The following is a 21,926-nucleotide window of genomic DNA, read 5'->3' as shown; positions in this document are numbered from 1 at the left end:
ATTTCCTTGTCATGTCTGAGAACAAGGTCTTCAGGCCTAAGGCAATCTTCCTAAGACTGGCATTTTCTCGGGGTTGAGATAAGCAAAGGAGGCTTAAAAACACTGCCAGGGACACTCCAGAGGCTTCCAACCGAGGGAGCCTTAGCAATCACCCCATTCACTTTGAAGTGGAGAAGTCCAGGCCCAGGGAGCTGCAATGACCTGCTCACCATCCCACAAGGCCTGGCTCACCCTGCAAGCACCATGGAAGACTTTTAGCTCCATCCGAGGGGCCAGGCCCCCTTCCTTACACTACACTGAAGACAGTCTGCCCAGGAAGATGGAGATGTTCTTATAGGCATCCAAAGAAGAGTGGGTGTTTCACTGATCTTATTTTGGGGGATTTCCTCCTCCCCTCAAAAGAGATCCACTTTAGAAAGTGCACCCCAGCCATGTCAGGCACATGAGACATAAGGCAAGATAATGGGGAAAGATCCAAACACCCCTGGGAGGGACAGTGGGAAACAAAGGGTTAAAAGTACCGGTGCTCACAGAGAAAAATCATCTCTCTTGTTCTCAACCTGTACAAAAGGCTCTCCAGGAATTTGCAAGACTCTCACCATTTAAGCTCTTATATGAAAAGATCAAATTAAATCCAACAGAACAGAAAAGGAAAAGCATCTGAGAACAAAGTCTCAGTCCTGAGGGTGCAGGCAGAACGAATCTCGCGTGTATCCAAGCATGGAACCACCCGCAGGGGAACAGGAAAGGTCCAGGAAGAACCATTCCCAACAGAGCTGGACAGCGTCCTACGGAGAGTGCTGAAGAAATGCAGGGGTGGACCTGGGGGTACCACCTCTGTAGTGAGGTCCTGTGACCTCTGAAGCTCAGGGGCTCAAGGAAACCTAAGGCAGCACATGGTTATGAGTCTATCAGAGAGAGCCTCATCTGGGGAGCTGCCTCGATCTTCCTCACAGGAACAGCAACAACGACAACAAAGTCGGCAAGGAAAATAGCAAACATGTTTATTCAACACCTAGAACCGTGCTAAGCGGAGTAATTATGGTGGTCTGAAAGGATGTCAGACGGAACGTAGAGAGAACTGGGGGACTGTAAAAGTGGGCCAAGGTAGAAAGAAGAAATTAGATGACCTCCTTTTGGAGCCAAAAGATGTTTTGTGGCATTGGGAGATAGGAGGAAGAAATAATCACTAGCAGTTAGGAGACCTCTGATGAACCTGCACCCCCAGCAGCCCAGTTACCCTGGCTTGAAAGCCGGACACTTCAGTCCGATTCTAGGAGAGTTAAACTGCACATCAAGCCTGATGCTAGAAATGCGGCATCACAGAACCCACGAGGAAATGCTAGAAGCCCATTCTATTATCAATTTATGTAAATGTTTCTGGCAAATGGAATCTACCCTCCTTAACACAATAACTGTTGCACCAGACACCATGGAAGTTTGGCGTGATACTATTTATAATGAGAAACTCACAAGGTTTCTTCCTTGATTCCCTAAGGTCCTATCAGTTAACAGTTAACCGAAAAATAAAGCATTTGTTGTAATAGTGTGAATTAAGGAATTGTGCTGGTCTAGATTATAGATTCACTCCTAGAGAAATTTTGGCTGGGATTAGTGATAATCAAAATAGATACATTTGAGTATAAGATTAATAAATGCTAATCAGGACTCCGGGAAAATAGCACATAGCTACTCTCAGGGAAATAGCCTCATCACATCATATCTTCTCAGAAAGCTCCAACTGCCAAGGTAACTTAGCCCAGCAGTGGACAGCATAGTCTAGACATGTACTGTAAACAGACCAGTTGGCTAGGGATCCATCTGTGGGAAAGATAGTCAGGAGGTCCCCAGAGTGCCCTCTGGATTTGGCATAATATAGTAAGGCTGGCTGACTAGATAAAATTAAGCTAGGGGCTGACAAAGGCCAGGGTATACTTTGAGAACCCAGCAAGCTTACAGGTAAGTATCAGCTTTGAGACTGAGCAGACTAACCCCAGAGTTCTGTTGTCTGTAACAGTTAGGCTGGAAAGCATGGCTCCCGTTTACCTCCAAAGGCTTTTTCTGTAACTTTTAAATAAAGCAACAATAGGAATATGGACATAAAAGGGAAAGCAGTATTGCAACTGATGCTAAAAAAGGTCCAAGCCTTTCCTATCACATACAGCCATCTCTGCTTGGCCTTGTTTTCCTATTGCTTGGAATCATTTGCAAAGCTTACTGGGAAGGTTAGCACAAGTGTCTAGGTACAGGCCCTGAGGGCTATCTAGACCCAAGCCTGACTTGACCTCTGTCTGAGCTTTGCATTTGGCACAAAGCCTGGGGCTTTCCCCAGTTTGCACATGGCAGACGCTCTCCCTGGGAAGGGAAAAATTAATTTGACACAAGCAATCAATCCCCCTGGAATGTTTGCATACACTGGGCCAAGCAGAAATGGATCCTAAAGGGAGTGCTTCTGGGAGGTGATGGGAATTTCAATGCTGAGAAACGACACTATGTCAGGAGCCCAGTACAATAAAAGCAACGGATGCACTTGCACCAGAAGCGTGGACAACATCACACGCATGCACACATACAGCTCACACATGCATAAACAGACTTGCCATTCTCCTGGAAAAGGCTGTCAGAGTAAAGAACTGTCCAACCATCCATCATGCTGACAGCTCTGCTGAGTTCTAGTTTTATGTTTTCTATTCTAAATGTTTAGAGTTTGAAGAATGAAGCACCGTCCGATCCCAAAGGCTATAGAGGCCCAAGAAACACTCCCATATCCTATGTGATTCCTGTGGACCCCAGGTTTGACAAAAGTACCAGCACCACTTACCACAACCTAAGCAACCCTTGGAAATTACCTGCCTCTTCCTCTCTCGCTCAAGCTCATGTTGGCTAACAGGAAATCCTACAGACTCTCTTGCCACTATAGTGGCTGTCTTATCACCTCCAGTTTAGTAGGCTCCTCACTTGGATTTCGCTCTTATTTTGCCTCTTCCTATACAATACATCTCAGAAAGTTCCTAAATAGGCTTAAGTTGCATTTTTTTGTTTTGTTTTGTTTTTTTCAAGGCAGAGTTTTTCTGTATAGCCCTGGCTGTCCTGGAACTCACTCTGTAGACCAGGCTGGCCTCAAACTCAGAAATCCACCTGCCTCTGCCTCCCAAGTGATGGGGTTAAAGACATGTGCCAATACTGCCTGGCTTAAGTTGCAATTTTTATCATATTATTTTAATACTTAAAATATTTTATAATTTTAAAATTTGAATCCAGAAAACAGAAAAACCCAGAACTCACTCCATATCTCCACACCTTTTACCCTGCATCTTCCAATTATCCCTCATTTTCACATAACTCTCTGGCTCTGCTATATTTTTCCCTCTGCAGGGAACCCCTTTCCATCCTAGACACTTCCCATCTGACCCTGGACAATGGGTCTCTCTTCCCAATGTCATTCACATCCATCCTACTCTATGACCAGTCCACAAAAGTCCCACCAGGCTTTTCCACTCCTGCTGTATCACAGTCAAACACAGATTTAGCCCTATGATAAACATGGGATGATATAATACACTTAAAAATATAACTCCTTGCCTTCTACCAAAATGTCAGTTTTCAGAAGATGCAGGAAATGTGGGGTAAGGAGATGACGTTCTGTGTGAGGGGAAGCAAGCCAGGATGGTAGTTTGCTCCCCCTGATTCTCTTTGAGGATGGAGCTGAGCTGAGCTGACACAGCCTTAGGGAAGGTGGTTTCTTTGTTGCCTTTACTGCCCTCACACTCTGACTCAGATACAGTTACAAGAGGATCAGTGAGTCAATCCTCCTCACACCTTGGGAGAGCTGGCGGTCCCTAATGAAGACATTATCTAGAGCACTTGACACATTCCTAATTGCAGCTTTGGCATCCAAAGAAACAGGCTGAGCGAATGCAGGCTTTCCAGCACGGGCCCAGAAGTTCCAGAAACTTGGCTCTGCTTTCAAAACACTAGCAGGGCCAAAATGGCATACGACCATCAAAATGACTCTCCCCAGAGTGTCCCCATTCACCGAGCAAGGATGCTAAGTCATATCATGAGCTTGGGCCTCCTGGGGATGACCAAGCAGTCTTGAGTTTACAAAGACAAAGGCTTCTTTCTGGTGGGCAAAATGTCTCCAGAAAACATAGCAGAAAGATCCTGATACGGCACACCACCTAGCTCCTGCACCCCGATTTCTCTGTTCCCTGCCTGCTTTCTATTCTGCTGGGAACACTAACACTGTGCACGGGACAGGCACTTGGATTCCCAAGTTTGATTCTGGCCTCAGAGACAGAAAGGGACTTTCCCAAACCAATCAATAGCAACACCAGTCTCCTGACACCCAGCCCACAGCTCTTAACTTGGACCCAACCATCAAACACCAACACTTTCTGATGCCTGTGAGGCAGGGTCTCCCTCTAAGGGTCCAGACTAATTTAAACTTGCCCCTTGCTGGGATTAAAGGCATGTCCTGCCATGGCCAGCATGGCAGCTTTAATCTCAATCTAGATTTGCCTGGTCTGGCTGAGTTTGCCAGTCTAGTTCCTGCATCCTTCACAGGGGGGGGGGGGGCAGAGTTGCCCTCATGATGATGATGATAATATTAATTAATGATGATGATGATAATAATAATAATAATAATAACAATAATGCACTGTTTGAACTCCAGAGACGTGGATGAGAGCAGTACATGAGACACAAAGTTTTCTGTGTTAAAATAGGAAACACCCTTTTTGCTTAAAACACTAGTGAGCAGACAGCACCTCCAAAGAAGAAAAGTCCAGCCTTACCTTGAACTTCACATTCTACTAAGAACTAACATCATTTGAAAGAAAAGAACTCACTGGATCTGGTTATTTTGGAAATGGCTTGGAAGTCAAATCCTAGGAAGCAAGGTACAGAGAAAACCAGACCCAGTACAGGCTCCTACCTTAATGTTAGTCAGACTTATAAGACCCAAACTCAGCCTCTCAGAAAACAGCTAGCTCATTGTAGAGTCCATCACCACTCCATCCTTCCCGAGACCAAGAGCCCCCAGCAGAGACCGTGTGTGCCACCTGTATCAGCACAGACTATGTACCAAGCACTCACCAAATGCTTGCTGGAAGAGTCAGTGCCAGCATACCCTTGCATGTATACATGAACATAAGGACAAACATGTATATACAAGCACATACATGTAAATAGAACTTCTACAGCAATGCAGCCAGTAAAAAGTTAGAAGCAGAATTTCTCAACCCTTGTTTTCCCAAGTCATATTTAATTTGGGTAATACTTTTTAAAATGTTATATACTTTCCTCTTTTGCATATCCTTACATATATTTAACCTCCCCCATGCTCTACCAGAAGCATTTATTTGCCTTGGGGAAGTTCAGGATAGTTATAGCAGCAGCAGGCAAAGAGAAAATGTCAGTGCTCAGCTGTTGATAAGAGATTAGGACTTTTTTTTAGTGTGCAGCTTGAATACCTAAGTCCCCGTGAGCACACCAGGAGCCAGCCTGGGCGGACCATTGGTGAGGGTGCTTTGGACCGGAAGTAATAAGATCAACATGGAGGGGCTGCTGCCATGAGGAAAGCAAGGAAGCCCTCCTTCAGCATTAGGAGAATGTGGGGCAATTCAATCTAGAACACACTGTAGGGCCTCAGCCATGTGTTACTTAAAATCCCATCTCAAGTCTAGCCAAGTTTAAGGGAACGTAGTTTTAGAAATAGTCCAATAGGTCAAACAGTATCTAACAACTCAAGGATCGACAATCCCTACCCCTCTCCAAAAAAAAAATTAAAATTAAAATAAAACAAAAACAAAAAACAACCCATTTCAAGCCCTAGAGCAGAGTTTCTATTTTCTTCTCGTCTCCTCACAATTGGTACTAAACAACCTAGACACCCACAAATCTGTTTCTTAGTTTCTTCATGGTCATACTCTGGGAATCAGAGACCAGAGAAAGGCTGGTCTAGGGTCTGGTCTAAGTGGCTGTGATGTACCAAGACTTTGACTGCATAGGCAAACTGTGAGGATTTCAGTTTTAGTGCCATCTATCACCTCATTGCTCAAACAGCAGACCGTGGCTACACCATTGCCAAGGCGCACGCCAGAGATCAGACTGGGTCAGCTTCACACAGAGCAGGAAGGCAGCAAGCATACTGTGCTGCCACCTCACGCTTTCCCTGCCCCCACCACTACCAACCCAAGTCCGCATACCAGACCTGTTCTAAAGAGAAGTAATAAATATGTAGGAGGTGGGGATCTAGGCAACTGATCAGGTAAATCTTGACAAAGCATTAATCCAAACCAGACCAATCAAGAAGACGACTATAAAGTACCACTATAAAACCAACAAAAACTGGGTCCGGACATATGAATTAACTCCGCTTTTGTAAGTATTAGGAGCTACATTTCCTTTGCATATCTGGGTAATCCGAAGTTAAGTGTGCAACTAAGTCACACTGCTGCCCAGCAGAAAGAAACCTCTAGCCTCTCCACAGACTACTCTCTCCTGTGAGCATTTCTTGCAAAAGCAAACAGAACATATCACGAAACGATTCGCTCCAACTCCACCGCTGCCAATTTCCTCCCAGACATGAAAAAATGCAGTCCTTGAGTTAGAACAAGCTGTCGCTCCTACCCAAGTCCCCTAGCTCAGCTTTCAACCGCACTCAAAACCAGAGGAGACCCCAGAGAAGAACTGACAAAACTCCCTTCTCACAGAGTCAGCGATTTTGTTTTTACAAAGCTCTTTCCTTCTTCCCTTTAGTTTATCTCACACTATTCCCGTGAGGTATGTCAGGGAAGCACGTTGACCTTTTTCTTCAAATGAGGAAAGAGAGGTTCCATCTGTAAAAACAGGAATATGACCTGGCTTGGCCAATTCACGGAGCTATTGAGTGGTGGGGAGGAGTGGAACCCAAGGCCTTCTGGGTCACATCCTTGGATGATCTTAACCAAGGGCAGACAACTGCATTTGCGTGTACACTCCACAGGATCAGAGTTATCATGCACTGAAGCTCACAAAACTCAATGTGGCTTCGAGGGACCCAGAATCCAGCTCTTAATTCACTTAATGTACACAGTAAAAGAGGCGAAAAGGAGGTTCCAACGCCAGTCTAAATGTCACTAACAAAAGCATCCTTAGACATTCCACAGGAAGTTATCTTTAGTCAGCAAGGACAGGCTGTTCCCCAATCTCCTGAGGATAAAAGCAGAAAAAAAGAAATATCTAGAACCCACAGTTGTCCTAGTCACCTTTGAAAAGGATCAGAGAGAGGGGGGAAGGAGGGAGAAGAAAAAATGAGTGGCCTTTCTTGTATGATTTGAACTAAATAGCGTCCTAGAAAGAAAGAAAAAAAAAACCTAGTCCAGTCCATGGAAAATCTTGGTTATAAATGTCTACCCTTAGCAGCAAGGTAAATAAAATGTAGCACACAACAAAATGTAACATAGCTCTTAACACAAAGGAAACAGAGATGGGCGAGCTGACAAGGAAAAGCTCCAGGTGACTATAAAGTGATTAAAAACAACTTGCAAAATAGCACACATAGCATGATTCTTTTTTTGTCACATAAAAGAGAGCTACACATTTATGTAAACACATTTATATATGCAGTAGGCACATCTATCTGTTAAATTCATCAAAATATTATGGGGGATGAAATAATATCTTCAGTACGACTGTTCTGTATAAATATTATTATACAAAATATCAATGTCTTTGCCCTTCCACACAACTGAGGAATCTTCTGTTTTCTTGTCTTCATACGACGGTTATTTGGCCTATGTCTCTCTTACTCCGTAAAATGAGATATATGTATACTGGTGCATTTTACATATAAATTAAGTGGAAGAATGACTCAGGGCACAAAGAGTCTAACCAACACTTCAACATTTGTCTCTCATCTTAAGTCAATAACCAAAAACAAGTAATGGGCATAAGGAACAGAAGGTAATGTGTCAAGTTATCAGACAAGGATTCTCTAGGCAGTTGGGATTACAGTAGCTTTTGTATCCTGCACACTTATGTTCTCAATCTACTACACTAGACAGCATTATAATAATGGTGATACTGCAAGCAGCCCTGAGATACGAAAAGCTAAGTGTTCTGTAAAAGAATACCTTAAAACTGATCTTTCTTTGTCTTCCTATTTAAATATGTTTAACTTAGTGGCAATAAAAATATATCATATGGATCAAAGCATGTGTACAATTCCCTTTCTGGTTGATCTCTGGACACTTTCTTTTTATCCCAACCCAAGACCAAAAAGTCTTCAAGGAAAATAGCCATGAACTGTCATGTTTAGCTCTTCTCTCAGCATCCAGCATGCCAGTCTGTACTGTACTCAGTACTGACTAGAAGATCCAGTCACACATTTGCACTTTCCTACTGGGGTATTCCAAAAACCAACCAACCAACCAACCAACAATAACAAAAAAATACCCACCCAGAATGCATCTCATCTATTTTTCCAGTGCTTATGAAATATGTGGATATTTATAATCAAGTGTTCCAACGGATCCCCTCTGACTAATTCAGACTCAACAAATAGCTACATTCCACAGTGTTGATTTTACAAGTCTCTTTGTTTAAGGTAGAATTGCCTGTCCACAAAAATTATTTTTATTTCCTTCACACAGCATTGAGTAACTCCCAAATGGCATACACACCAATAATTAGCTTTTGTAAGAAAAGAAAAATCAGACCAACAAATAATAGTTAAGCAACTATTATCTGTGAGGCACTCAGCTGGGTGCTGAAAATATAGAAAAGTTCAAAGCAAAATGTATATTCATATATACAGTATAGCTGCTACATACAGACATTGAACAGTGTCCAGGCCAAGGCCTCCAGGTGGTCCTGAGGTCATTGGTTTCTGTAAAGATTTGTGACTGTACTGGTGTACAAAGAAGGATATATACCTTATTCCCCATCCAGACTCAGTGTCCAAGACACCAGCCAGAGACATAGGAATCCTATTTTTATTTCCAACCTAGAACCCACAGGATGGACCGGCATGCAGAACGCTGGCACGCTGGTCCACTCTGACATCACTGCAGAGATCATCTGTTTATGTAATTGCCATTCATTCTCCGGGGAACAGGTGCAGTCTGGCTCCTCTCTCCCTGAGCTCCCAGTAGCTCTCGGAGCTTGGTCTTGTGCTCATCCACAAAGACAACTCAGGTCAGCTTAATAACAGCTCTAGCCTCTGACTAAGAGACCACCTAGACTCCCACATAGCCACAGAAGCAGTCAGCATCCCTTCCAGAACTAGCCTCTTAGCCCAACCCAGGAATCTCATCCTTTTTTTTTTTTTTTTTTTTTTTTTTTGGCTGTGATGGAAGCCATCCAGATACTCTTCCCACAGACATTATATCTCTTAAGATGTTCAACCTCTACCGCTGTCTCCTCCTGTATCTTTTTTCAAACACTGAAAGGTTTTCTACAAAACAAAACAAAAACAAGAAACTAAAAAAAAAAAAAAAAAAAAAAAAAAAAAAAAACCACAACCTCACTAGACCTGATAACCCATTAAAATATTTTACTAAAGTTTAATATATATGCATAAAATCACACATATAAATCTAAAGTTTCACACACCTGTAATAAAATATAATACTATCAAATGTCCAAAGATGTCCTTTAGGTACAATTTGTCTCTCTGTTTAACCCACCAGATTCCCCGAATGGTTGTCTGTGGTCATTTTTTTACCACTGAACAGGGGTGACCCCGTGACCCCTCTCCACATACATCCTGGTAAGGCTGCTAATCCTCTGCACTGTCACCACATGAGGCACCATCATCCTAGAAAACCACTCTGGTCCAATACTTGGTGAAGCATCACCTCCAGTGTCTGAGCATGTGTGGTGCCAGTGTCCTGGGATATTGAGAAGGAGCCGGGAAAGCTGTGGCATTACTCCAAGGGAACATCTTCAATAGCCACCATCCCAACAGGGAGTCTGGCCAAGCTCCTTGTCCAACTGTTGATGATCAGCTCCTCCTTGCCCACACCCTCCCTTCCCGAACAGTGAGTAGACAGGGATGGAAATCCCGCTGGAACTCTAGGCCCCTCCTTCTCAGCCCCCTTTGTCACATCCAATTAACCATCTGTCAGCCTCCAGGACCCCTTCTAGGCTCACTGTCCAGCTGCCAGCTCGACGGTGCCTGCTGCCCCCACCCCATGATGCTCATTGTCCCTGGACTGTGGGGTAAGAGTGCAGACGGTGAGATTTTAACCACAACCCGTATCCCTGCCTGTTGTGCCTGAAATAAATGCAACTCCAAGCTTAAAAATCACATCCCTACCTAACTCTCTGCACAGTCAAGGAAGGAAAGAAGAAAGAGGGGGTGAATGGAAGGAAAAAGGTAGGGAGAGAAGGAGAGAAAGAGGAAAGGAGAGAGGGAGAGAGGGAGGGGCCTACTAATGTCACATTTTCATAATTTAGAATATAAAAGGAGTCATTGAACCAGCAATACAATAATACAATAATGTCATATATATATATATATATATATATATATATATATATATATATATATATAAAACATATAGTCATGCTAGTCATACATATAACTATATTATACTGCTAGCAACATTAGCTATATGACTATTTATAATATGAATATAACTGTCAAATTCTCTATATATCCACAAACACCAAGCAGTCTTGAGAGGAAAGGACTTTTAATATACTCATCTTATGGATAAAGAAACCAGAATTCAGAAGTTACAATTCACACAGTCTCATAGTTACCAGGTTCCTGTTCAGCAGGGAGATGCTGTTTCTGGGCCTGGCCCACACCTCAGGAAACCCCATCTCCTTCTGCTCCCAGAGAGAGAAACCTGGTCTCCCTCTGGTTAGTAACAGCACCCAGATTTCGACTTTGATAGGCTATGTAGTACCATTGAGGATCCTTTGATGAAATGGAGTGTTTTCCTTAATGACAGACTTAGAGGGTTCACCATAGGGACAACAACTGGGATGTGACATCTTCTTCCTTGTGTGTAGAGTACGGCTGTGATCTCTCTGCACCATCTGTGATTGGTGCCATCTCCTGGTGGTCAGGGCTCAACCCCTCTACAAGAGGCTGCCCAGAGACCCAGCCTGAGCCAGACCCCACTGTACCCTCCTCAGCCCACCCCACTCTAGCACTCGCCTTCCTGGTTCTCCATAGAAAGTGATTCTCCAGAGCCCACTACCCTAGAGCACATCCACTTCAGGAAAGCTAACTGTGGCTCTCCGGGGCCTTGCTTCCCAGCTTCTGTACCCAAAGGCCTCAGAGGGTCACTTCATCGGGACCACACACTTCAAAGATCTCACATCCCTGACCCCTGACAAGAGAGATTCTTTCTGCAGGAGCAGAATCTGGCAGCTTGTATGCTCGGGTCCTGGCTGGCCAGTGATTTACTGGTCCCTAAGCAAGAAGCATCTTCCTATGGACCAAGCAGACCCTTTGGCTGACCTTGAGATCCACCCCTTCAGGCTGACTCGGGAGAGAGTGCTTGCCCAGAACACCTGAGGCCCTAAGATGGAGCTCACACGGCACAGAACAGACATCCAGGCTCAGCCAGGACCTTCCTCCAGCAATCGATCTTGATCTTCTCCTTCCTAAACACTCACTGTCTGCCTCCTGCGTGCCTTCTCCCTCTTCCTCCTCACCCCAGGTATTCCCATGTCTTCCACACCTATAAAAAGCCTTCCCTCAACCCTGCTCCCCACCCAGCTACTTCACTATTTTTAATCTTCCCTTCCCAGCCAAACCTTTGCAAAGAGTCATCTCTATGCACACCCACTGCTTCCTCCATATCCACTCACTCCCTGTTCCCTTTGCAATTCCAACTCCACGCCCCGCCCCCACCCAGGGCTGACACTAACCTCACAGTTACCAAGGATCTCTCTGGCTGAGGAGCCAGTTGCTGGTGTTTGCTCCTCTCCACATCCTTCAGCCTCCCGGCAACATCAGTCTCTACCGATCACCTGCTTTCCTCCAAACACCACCTCAACTAGTTCTCTTCCAGCCCTTCGCTTCAACCTGCAGTTCTGCCCTTGGCCTTCCGCCCTAAGGACTGTGGAAGCTTTTCATTTATTATCCCATCCATGCTGATAGCTCCAGCCACAACTTCTTTCAGGTATCTCCCAAATCTGTATTTCCGATGCTGGCCTCCCTCCAAGGCTCCAGACTCCCTTCCCTAATCACATACTGAATCAATGCACCCCTTAGCTATTCACTACCACCTGAAATGCTACACATCCCAAAGAGGTTTCTCCAAATCCTCCTCCTCCTGGTCCCACAGCTGCTTCTCTGCTTCAACCTGATTTTTACCAGGGGTGCCTCTCGTCTCCAACCCCCACACTAGAGCTTTAGTTCTAACCTCCTTGACACCTCTACCTTCAATGTGTCAGGTCCTGACACATTGGCTCAACCTCCACAGATTCACCTCCATTCCTTGTTTCCCATGGTGTTTCAAGTCCAGACCCTCCTAAGATAGTGCAGTGGTCTATCTATGCAGAAGTCTCTTCTTCCATTCTAAGAGAAACTCTACAGGGCTCTCAAGTTCATATTCCTTACCAGGAATGTTCAGAGAAATTCACAAACTCCCTATACCAACTGCAGAAAGATCCAACTCATCGACCTTCCATTCAAAACATCATGCTCCAGGAGTTCAGTAAATGCTTACCAAAGCTATCAACCAGTGCGGCCCCCACCTGCCTCTAAGCCTCATGTCCCATTCATCCTCTACCTGCATCCTCTGGGTCATGTACATTGGATTATTGCTGTTGCCAACTGAGCATTGTCTCCTTCCTTAGTCGTCAGCCTGGGAAGGCAACAGTCTCTAGCTTGCCCTCCATATCCTCCACACCAGCTGAAGACAGAACCACACCTGTGAGGATACAGATCACCCATCACTGTGCACTCCTTAGCTTGTTCCTGGCATCTATGTTCTCTAGCAAGTACCTGACTCACTTCTAAAAACACTATGGGGGTGGAAAGGGAGGAGACAACACTAATTCTCCAAATCTCTTCTCCGCTTTCCTGAATGAAAGCCTCTGTCCTCCCCACAGATTCTTTCTGTTCCCTCGCTCCTCAGCAGACACGATTTCAAGCAGCTCTATTGATCCAACAACTCTATGGCTGTCAGTCATTTCCTACTTATTTTCCTGCCAGTCATCCACACAAAGGAGTAGTAGGAAGAGTCTCAATGATACACAGAAAAGGAACTGGAAAAGTTCGCTTCTCTGCACCCACCTGAGGCTCAGCAGAAACAAGCCAGCCTATTCTCACCAGCATCTCCCAGTGGTGTGGGGGCCATGAGACTAGGACATGGGAAGGGGCTGCAGGGGGCTAGCATATGTACTGCTTTGTGTAACCGTTAAAAATAGAAGTGTCCTGACCTGTTGTAATCGGATGGCCCACCCAGTCCCCTTGGGAAAGAAAGATTAGGATCACCTCTCCTCACAGACCGAAAGGTCCTGTGGAGGTCAGATTAAATAAGGTACTGCTTGTCAAAGAGGCACTTAGAGAAACAGAATGCTCCATTTGGAGTAACTATCTGCAGATATTTGGGTATCCATTGCACAATGTAGAAAGCCCCTTTCACTGTATCTTATTTGAATCACTCAACAACCCTATAAGGGAACAGCGGTTGAAGAGATTATTATCCTCATCCTATGTAGATGTCAAAGTCACATGGACAAGTCATTCAGTAAGCAGGGAGCAAACAGGAGAATCGCCTTCCTGCTCTCACGCATGACCTTCCTGCACAGACGTTTTCTCCCCTTTCAGCTCATTAAGTCCAAGTGCTCCCAGAGGGAGTATATTTATATTTATCTCCATTTCCCTCCTGCTCCACAGTCCTTCCTTTGATGGTTTTATATACTTCCACAGAGTGTGACTGCAGTAGACACTCAATATGTATTTGTTAAACAAGTGACCGAAGGAAAGAGGCCCAACGTCAGCCTTCTGAACCCACAGGCAGGCAAGGCTCCTTGCTCCCCTCAGATGCTGTTCTGGTACCCTCCTCATGCATGTGAAACTCTGCCCAGCAGCCATCCAGAGGTGACACTTCATAAGCACAAGAGCAGACACAAGATGACACTAACAACTAGGCCCTAGTTACTAGGGTCTCCTGAGCTGCCGCTGTCCCCAGACATCACCAGACACTTTATACTCTCTTTCTGTTTAAGCTTCTCAAACTGTAAAACAAGCTTTATTAGTTGTATTTTGCAAAGTTCCTGAAGATGAGTGACAGTAAGTGATTTACCCAAGAGCAAGCCCCCAGTCAGTGCTGCGTTTATCTGATCCAAGGTAAAAGCATCCCAGCTAATCTAGGGTTATCGTCCCCCATCAGTACTACTGGTGACAGGCTTTATTTGGGTGGTTCTTTGTTGTCCCGTGCACTGTAAGATATCGAGCAGCACAGCACGTAAGATCTGACTACAAACTAGAAGCCTATGGCAAACTGTTTGATGAGTTATGACAACCAAACAAAAGGGGGGAGGGGTCTCCAGACATTGCCAGATGCTCTCTGGAGTGTGAAGGCAGTATTTCTCCTGGCTGAGAACCACTGTGCTATCCTAGACTGTCTACCTCCAGAGAGCAAGGCCAAGTGCAACCAGGAGAACTCTAGGAAGTAGAACCCTGGCTCATTCGCTCTGAGTCTGAGGTTTACAGGCAGTGAGAGTTTTCGTACTTGTGACCTCACTTCTTTCTGTGGCTCTAGTTCATCCTAATACCTCCTTGCTTTCTTTGAAGGACAGTCAAATATAGTTGGACAGAACTGTCAATAACTGTTGCACTAGCAGCCCATGATACAAGGACAAAGTCCAGCCTCCACAACCTTCCAAATGCTAGCATATATTCTGAAATAGATTAGCACAGAAATCACCTACCTACAATACAACATTCTCTCTCTCTCTCCAGAAACACTAAGTCCTCTCAATACTCTTCCAGACGTTCCTGAGCAAGCAAATGACTAAATGTCCAACTGATGACTGAAGGAGACAGAAGAGAATTTTAAAAATACAATAAGCATTAAGCTGAGCATTCTGGGTACTCTTAGGTCAATCTGATACAAGGTCAGGTCAGTTGGAAAGAAAAAATCTGAATTGAGAAGAATGATTCCGAAAGACTGGACTGTAGGCAAGGCTGTTGAGATTTTTCTTTTTTTTTTTTTCTTTTGTTTTTGTTTTTGTTTTTGTTTTGTTTTTTGTTTTTTTTGTTTTTTTTTTTTTTTTTGAGACAGGGTTTCTCTACGTAGCCCTGGCTGTCCTGGAACTCACTCTGTAGACCAGGCTGGCCTCGAACTCAGAAATCTACCTGCCTCTGGCTCCCAAGTGCTAGGATTAAAGGCGTGCGCCACCACTGCCCATAGAGATTTTTCTTGACTGACAACTGGTGTGAGAGACCCCAGCCCACTGTGGGCAGTGCCACCTCTGAGAAGGTGGCCCCTGGGGTGTACAAGCAAAGGAGGCGAGCGAGCCAGGGGGAGCGCATCAGTAAGCGCTCTTCCGCTCTTCCGTGGCCTCAGCATGAGCTCTGCCTCTAAGTTCCTGCCCTGCTTAAGTTCTTATCCTGGCATTCCCTCAGTGATGGACTGTGACGGGGACTACAGCTGAAATAAGCCCTTTCTTTCCCAAACTGCTTTTGCTCATGGTGTTTTATCACCTCAACAGAATCCCTAACTAAGACACTGGGCATAATGTTTACCTTGTGACTTGTCAAGAATAATGTCAAAGGAGATTGAGGTAGTTTGAATATGCTTGGCCCAGCAAGTGGCACTATTAGGAAGTGTGGCCTTGTTGAAGGAAGGGTGTCACTGTGGGGTGAGCTTTAAGACCCTCCTCCTAGCTGTCTGAAGACAGTCTTCTCCTGTTTGCCTTTGGAACAAGATGTAGAACTCTCAGCTCCTCCTGCACCATGCCTGCCTGGATGCTGCCATGTTCCCGCCTTGATGATAATGGACTGAACCTCTGAACCTTTAAGCCAGGCCCAGTGAAATGTTGTCCTTTATAAGAGTTGCCTCGGTCATGGTGTCTGTTCACATCAGTGAAACCCTAAGGGAGACAGAGATGTTTTCCTTTTCTGCAAAAAGAGGCAAGAGAATTTCTCTCTTCTTGGGTACCTACTGATATTTACTCAAAGAATTGCTCACAAAGTATGCGGTTATTTCAAAGTCTTCCTTTTCCATGATCTGGACTGACAATGACTTGTCTTCCTAAACAAGCAGGATGGAGTTATTACCTAGGTTCTAGGATTGACACAGTAAGACATACCATACCCTCGATTCAACAACTCCTTACATTTGGCCATGTCTCTTATATCTCTAAAGGAGGTAGAATTTTTGATGAAGTGTAAGGTATTTTAACGACGTTGTGCTTAACTCCAAAAAATAAATAATTTTAATGGGGAAATAGGTCCTATACATTGGAAAAGGCTAAACAATAATACAATGCCCCTGACTCAGTGAGAATATACACACTGTGGTTTTACAGAGATAGTCATAAACTGTAAACGCTTTCCAAAAAAGACAGAACACAAATCGTGAACAAGTGGAAAGGTGTGTTAGCGAGTGTTATCAGCCCCAGGTACAGGGCAGAGGTGAGGCAGACTTTAAGGGATGAGAAGGGAGCTGTAAAAATAAAATAAAAAATAAAATAAAATAAAATAAAATAAAATAAAAACCAGGAATCCAAGGGGCCTGGCCTCAGGCAGTCAGTCACCCCGAGGATGAGCAACAGGCTCACTATGCAGAATTGTGCAGCAAGGTTTGATAGAGGAGGGAGATTCCCTCGAATAATTGCCAAGGTTTTAAACATCGTGACTGGGAAAGAAAAGATGCCATTTAGAGAATGGAGACAGTGAAGAGGATGCGGTGGTTTGTGGAGCTGGAAACACACAGAGAAAGCTGAGCTGAGTTTGGCCAAAGCCCAGTTAACAGTATCTTTCCCACTGAAAACGTCTGGACGCAGAACCAAGGCTCAACAGAGAGTTGGATGTAAAGCTCACAGCAACTTCTTCTTCCTTTGCCTTTGCATTTTTAAGGAAGAACTTTCTCTTTTGCTCGCCGACACCAAGCTATGAGTTCTGTTATGGAGCCTCCTCTTCTGTCTCGCCTCTGGGATCCCACGCAGCCACTTCTGTCTCCATAGCTAGCTTGAGCTCTCTCTCTATCTCTCTCACCCCAAACTACCTATGACAAAAACTCAAAGCTCCTTTCCTGGCAGTAGTGCTCCACCCTGTCTCTTGCTGATAAACTACATGTGCCTATGTCCTGTTTGCCATCCCAAGTGCCCACCCTGAGTGCCCCTTCTGATCCTGTGCCCCCAGAATCAGCTCCCAGGGTTTGGTTTGTTCTATTCCTCCCGCTCAGCCTGTCTGCCCCATCAGAGCTCACACAGACTTCCCGTGGTCTCCAGGATCCAGACTCCCTTTTGCCATCCCCAAAATGAGACCTCCTGGCCCTTCTTCTGCCACTTCCTCCCTCTGGAAGCTTCAAATACATCATGCTTCCAAATCATCAGGACCACTCCTAGCCATCCATGCCTTAGTCCACATGTCCCGCCAGCTACTTCTCACCACATCACTAGCATTAGGAAAACTCGACATTTCTACTTCTCATGGTGTCTCTCAGAGTCATCCCTGACTCCCCATCCTTTCTGCCATCAATACAGGGTTGCAGCCTCTACCTCATTCTTGGATGATCTCAGCATCTCCCTTGATCTTACCTTTATTGTTTTTTTTTTTTTTTACTTCATTAATAATATCTCCCCTGGACTAATCTTTCCAAACACTACTTTCTTTATGATGTCTTTGCTCAAACACCAGCAATGACTCCCCTTTTCCCTTGAATCATGTTCAAACCACTCTTCAGAAGGTTTCAGGACTCTCTTACTTGTTCGATTATGCTTAGCCAACCCTGTCCCTCACCCTTATTTAGCTACCCTTTCCCCTCAGTCAGCCCTGTCTCCTCAAAGTCCCATCCTTTTTATCTTTGCCCAATCTCCCTGCCCCGCCCACTTCAAAGACCACCCTAGGCACCACCTTCTCTCTAGGCACCACCTGCCTTCACTGGTTCTGACAGCTCTTAACTCAAAGCATCCTAATCTTTAGCAACCAGTTAATTATCAATCTGTAAGTTCTTGAGGACAGAAACTACTATGACTATTTCTTCTCTGTTCCACAGCACCCTGGACAGCAGAAGATTCCCAGTAGGTGTTAGGAAGTCCTTGTTGGTCAATCATTTCTTGCCCCAGTGCTGCCCTGACCTATCTCCTTTTTCAGCCTTACAATCATGACCAGCAAGAGGTTAAGATTCGATTAAAATTTAAAGTCTGTAACAAAAGAAAAAAAGGAAAACCTTGTAACATAGTTCATCAGGCTTGAAACAGAATTCTTAGGAAGACAATCAGGACTGTTATGGGATACTATGCTATAGATATGATCTATACTATAAGATATTATACTAGACTGTAGGACAGTGTGGGGGATCACAGTTGGTTCCATATCCTTGTAAGTGGAAAGAAATGAGATACAGGGAATCACATTTAATCAGTTGGTCACAAGAACTTAAAAAAAAAATCCAAATAATCATAAAGCAGGTAGGCAAGACAAGTAAACTGACTAAATTATTTAAAACATGCCTAATTAGAGACACAGTATGCCAAAGTTTTGACAAAGTCAGTCTGCTCTTTGTACATGCAAACTTTTCCACCACAAAGAAGGAGGTAGGTAATCCTGGTGGGGGAAACTGGACAATCTGGCTGATGGGTTTTTTTTGTTGTTCAACTGAATAAATTTATAATTCAGCCAGCCAACAAGGTATAGAGCTATGTTTCACAGAAGACATGAAATCAAAGAGGAGAAGGTTGAGAAACATAGTCTGCCCTGACTTAAGAATCCCCAACAGGGGCTTCTGCAATAGACAGCAAGTGGAGTGAAGGCCACCAGAACACAGAAGGCCATGAGGCAGAAAGGCTATTCTAGACTTGCCCCTTACAGTGTGCCACAGGTCATCAATCACTTGCAGGTTTGTATATAAAGGATTTAAACTGTCTCTGATTCTAAACATGAGATCCAGCCTCTCTTACCACCACCACCACCTCTCTTACCACAGCTGCCACCACATTCTGCCTGCAAGCCAGCAAGACTGCCCTGTGGAAGGGCAGTACCCCAAAGGAAACTGACCCCAGCCTACTTCTTACTCTGTGATCTGAGACCAGCCCAGACAATGTAAACTATTTGAAAGGTCCTGGGTAAAATACCAAATCCATAAGTCTCTAGAATTAAAAGCTACAAAATAAATGCCTGTCCAAAAAAAAAGTAAGGAAGATGGGAAGAGGAAAGGAAAAAGTGAGGAGAAGAGAGAACAGGAGAGGGGAGGGGAGGGCAGGGCAGGGCAGGGCAGGGGAGGGGATGAAGAACATGAATTCATACTTCAGGGTAGAATATGAATTCATACTATGGTGGTTTTCCCCCAGAGCTAGAAAATACAGCTTCTTGGCATAGCTGGGATGGATGCAGTGGGGTCTGGAAGAGCTCCTGGCGAATGTTTCTGGATGTCACTTAGATTCCAGAGCCTCTGTCCCTAGATTCAGGGCTATAAACCCAAGGTTTATAAACCTCTTTAGAATCCGTGTTTTGGTGCCTAAGACAGGAGAGAGGAGCAGGAAGGAAAAGAGGGGGTCGGGAGAGGAGGGAGGAAAGTGAAAATGCTGACTCCAAGGATGGAGGAGGGGGAGGGCAAGCTGACCCCTGAAAGCAGGACCGGATGACAGGAGCCTCTTCCCCTTTCCCAGACCCTGGCATCGAGTTCGGTCCTCCAGCTCTTTCCTCCCCAGACCAATTAGAGATGACCATATGGGCCAATTAAGTCTTGACTTTCAAAGCCACAAGTTCCCCCACAAAGAGCCTGACTCCTTTCCCTAGAGTGGTCCTCCAGGGTAAAGCAACAGGGTTAGGAAACAGATGGGTGTGCAGCCTCCAGAGCTAACCTGACCCCTGACCCCCACCAGTTCATGTCCTCTGATCCAACTTTCCCGAAGGAAGAGCAGATGCGTGGGGCGCCCATAACTTATCAGAGTCCTTGGGACAAAGATTTCCAGACAAAATGGTTGCAGACGTGTGGGGAGCTGAGGAACTGCACAACAGGAGCTGGTGGAAGCTACAGGTACAGGAAGGATGGGGACTCCTTGGCGGTGTTTGAAACGGGGCCACAGGTGGTAGGAGATGAGGATGATCAGTGTCTATTCTGGAGAAGGGACTGTGGAGCCAGTGAACAGGAGCAGCTACAGACAGGCTGCCTGGGAGGTGCCTAGTAGCAAAGCGCTGGTAAGCTATCCCAGGCTCCACGCGCTGCAGGCAAGCAAAGATTTGGTGGGTGTGTATTGAGAGGGATGCTAACTCACACTTCCAGCAATAAGCGATCCTTAGATAAAAACTCATCGGTTCCCCGAGCTGAAGAAAGGACCAAGCAGCGGGTCAAAGGTGCCTCCGATCCTCCCAGCGGGTCCAAAGTCCCAGATGTCCCCACACGCATCCTGCACATTCTCTCATCGCTGGTCTCATGTCTGTCAGTCTGCAGCCTGAGCGCCTCGCGACCCTTGCTGCCCCTCTTTGCACATCAGGGCCCCCGAGCCCTGGAGGGAAGAACCGGTACCGACCTCTGGTGACCGGGGAGCCCCGCGGATAGGCACTGTGAAAGTGGGGAGCCGAGGGAGGGGCCGGGACACCAGTAGCTGAAGCGGCGCGCTGCAAAGTGATCCAACATCTCCCAGAGAAGGCGGCCCAAGGGGACCGCCTCCCGCCTCCCTGACACAGACTCCCGCAACTAGGGTGAGCTCCGAGGGGCGCCCAGCCCCCACACCCTCCCCCAAAACGCAGCCAGCACCGCCAGAACAACGTGAACCTCCACAACTCCAGCCCCGACGATCGCGGGGGCCAGCCTCCGACTCGCACGCCCCGGCGGCAGCCCGCCTGCGGTCCCCAAACTTGTCCGAAGACACCGCGTCCGAGGCGGTCGCCCTTACCCGCCATCCCCGGAACCCTGCCCGACCTTACCTGTCCGGAAAAAGGCGTCCACGTCCGAGTCGGCGGCTCCCCCTTCCTCCGATGCCCCCTCCGAGGGGTTCATGACTGGGGGAGGGCGTCCGCGGGCAGCCGGGCGCCGGCGAAGCCTGGGGGCCGAGGGCGGCGAGGCGCCCGGTGGGCGGAGGGCGCGGCGGCCGTGGCCACGGAGCCGGCAGCCGCGGGGCTCCGGGGCGCGGGCGCGGGGCGGGGGGCTGCGGCGGGGGGCGCCGAGCGTCCTCAGGCGGCGGCGCGCGGCGGGTTGGGGGCGCCTGCCGCCGGTTCCCCCATGGTCCCCTTCCCCGGGGCGCTGGCCGCCTGCTGTCTAGCCCGGGCCGGCCCGGGGTCCCGGCTGCCTGCGCGCCCGCGGAGCCCGGCAGCGGCAGCTGCCTTTCGTCGCCCGTCCGCCCGTCTCTATTGTTCAGCCCCGCTCGGCTCTCTCCTCTTTATTTTTCCTCCTCCCTCCCACCCTCCCTGGCTCCCTACCTCCTCCCTCCCTCGCTCTGCTCGCTCTGCTCGCTGCCTCCCTCCCGGCTCCCCGGCTGGCTCGCGAGCTCTCGGGCTCCCCCTCTGGCTCCGGCAGCCGCGGCTCCCGTGGCTCCTCCCGGACTCCCGCTCCCTTGGTCCTGGCCAACAATGACCCGGGCAGCTCCGAGCGCCAGGGGTACTCCCTCCCGCGGGCCCGGGGCCTCGCCGCGGGCGCCCCGAGGCGCGACGCGCCCTTCCCCGAGGCCCGCGTCAGCCCTCCCGGAGCCCAGGCCGAGCTATTGTTCGCGCCCGCGCTAGGCCGGCTTCCTGAGCCCCGCAGGAAAAGCCCGGCCAAGGAGGCGGTGGGGGGCGGAGGGCGGGGCCGCCGGGTGCTCTC

General features: G+C 46.9%; 1 protein-coding gene across 4 annotated transcripts in view; it reads right to left on the bottom strand.

The window, feature by feature from the left end:
• The window catches only part of Kalrn (kalirin RhoGEF kinase), a 431,561-nt gene extending 410,055 nt beyond the window's left edge, over positions 1-21,506 (bottom strand). For all 4 annotated transcript variants that reach the window (XM_052158466.1, XM_052158467.1, XM_052158468.1 and 1 more), the window contains exon 1: positions 21,056-21,506. In XM_052158466.1, the coding sequence (XP_052014426.1) occupies positions 21,056-21,128 (73 nt within the window). In that variant the 5' untranslated portion in view covers positions 21,129-21,506. The remainder of the gene's footprint in view (positions 1-21,055) is intronic.
• Between the last annotated feature and the right edge of the window lie 420 nt (positions 21,507-21,926).

Source organism: Apodemus sylvaticus, chromosome 15 (assembly GCF_947179515.1).
Source record: "Apodemus sylvaticus chromosome 15, mApoSyl1.1, whole genome shotgun sequence".
NCBI classification, from domain to species: domain Eukaryota; kingdom Metazoa; phylum Chordata; class Mammalia; order Rodentia; family Muridae; genus Apodemus; species Apodemus sylvaticus.
The sequence above is the reverse complement of the archived record's forward strand: the minus strand, read 5'-3'. Positions and strand labels throughout refer to the sequence as shown.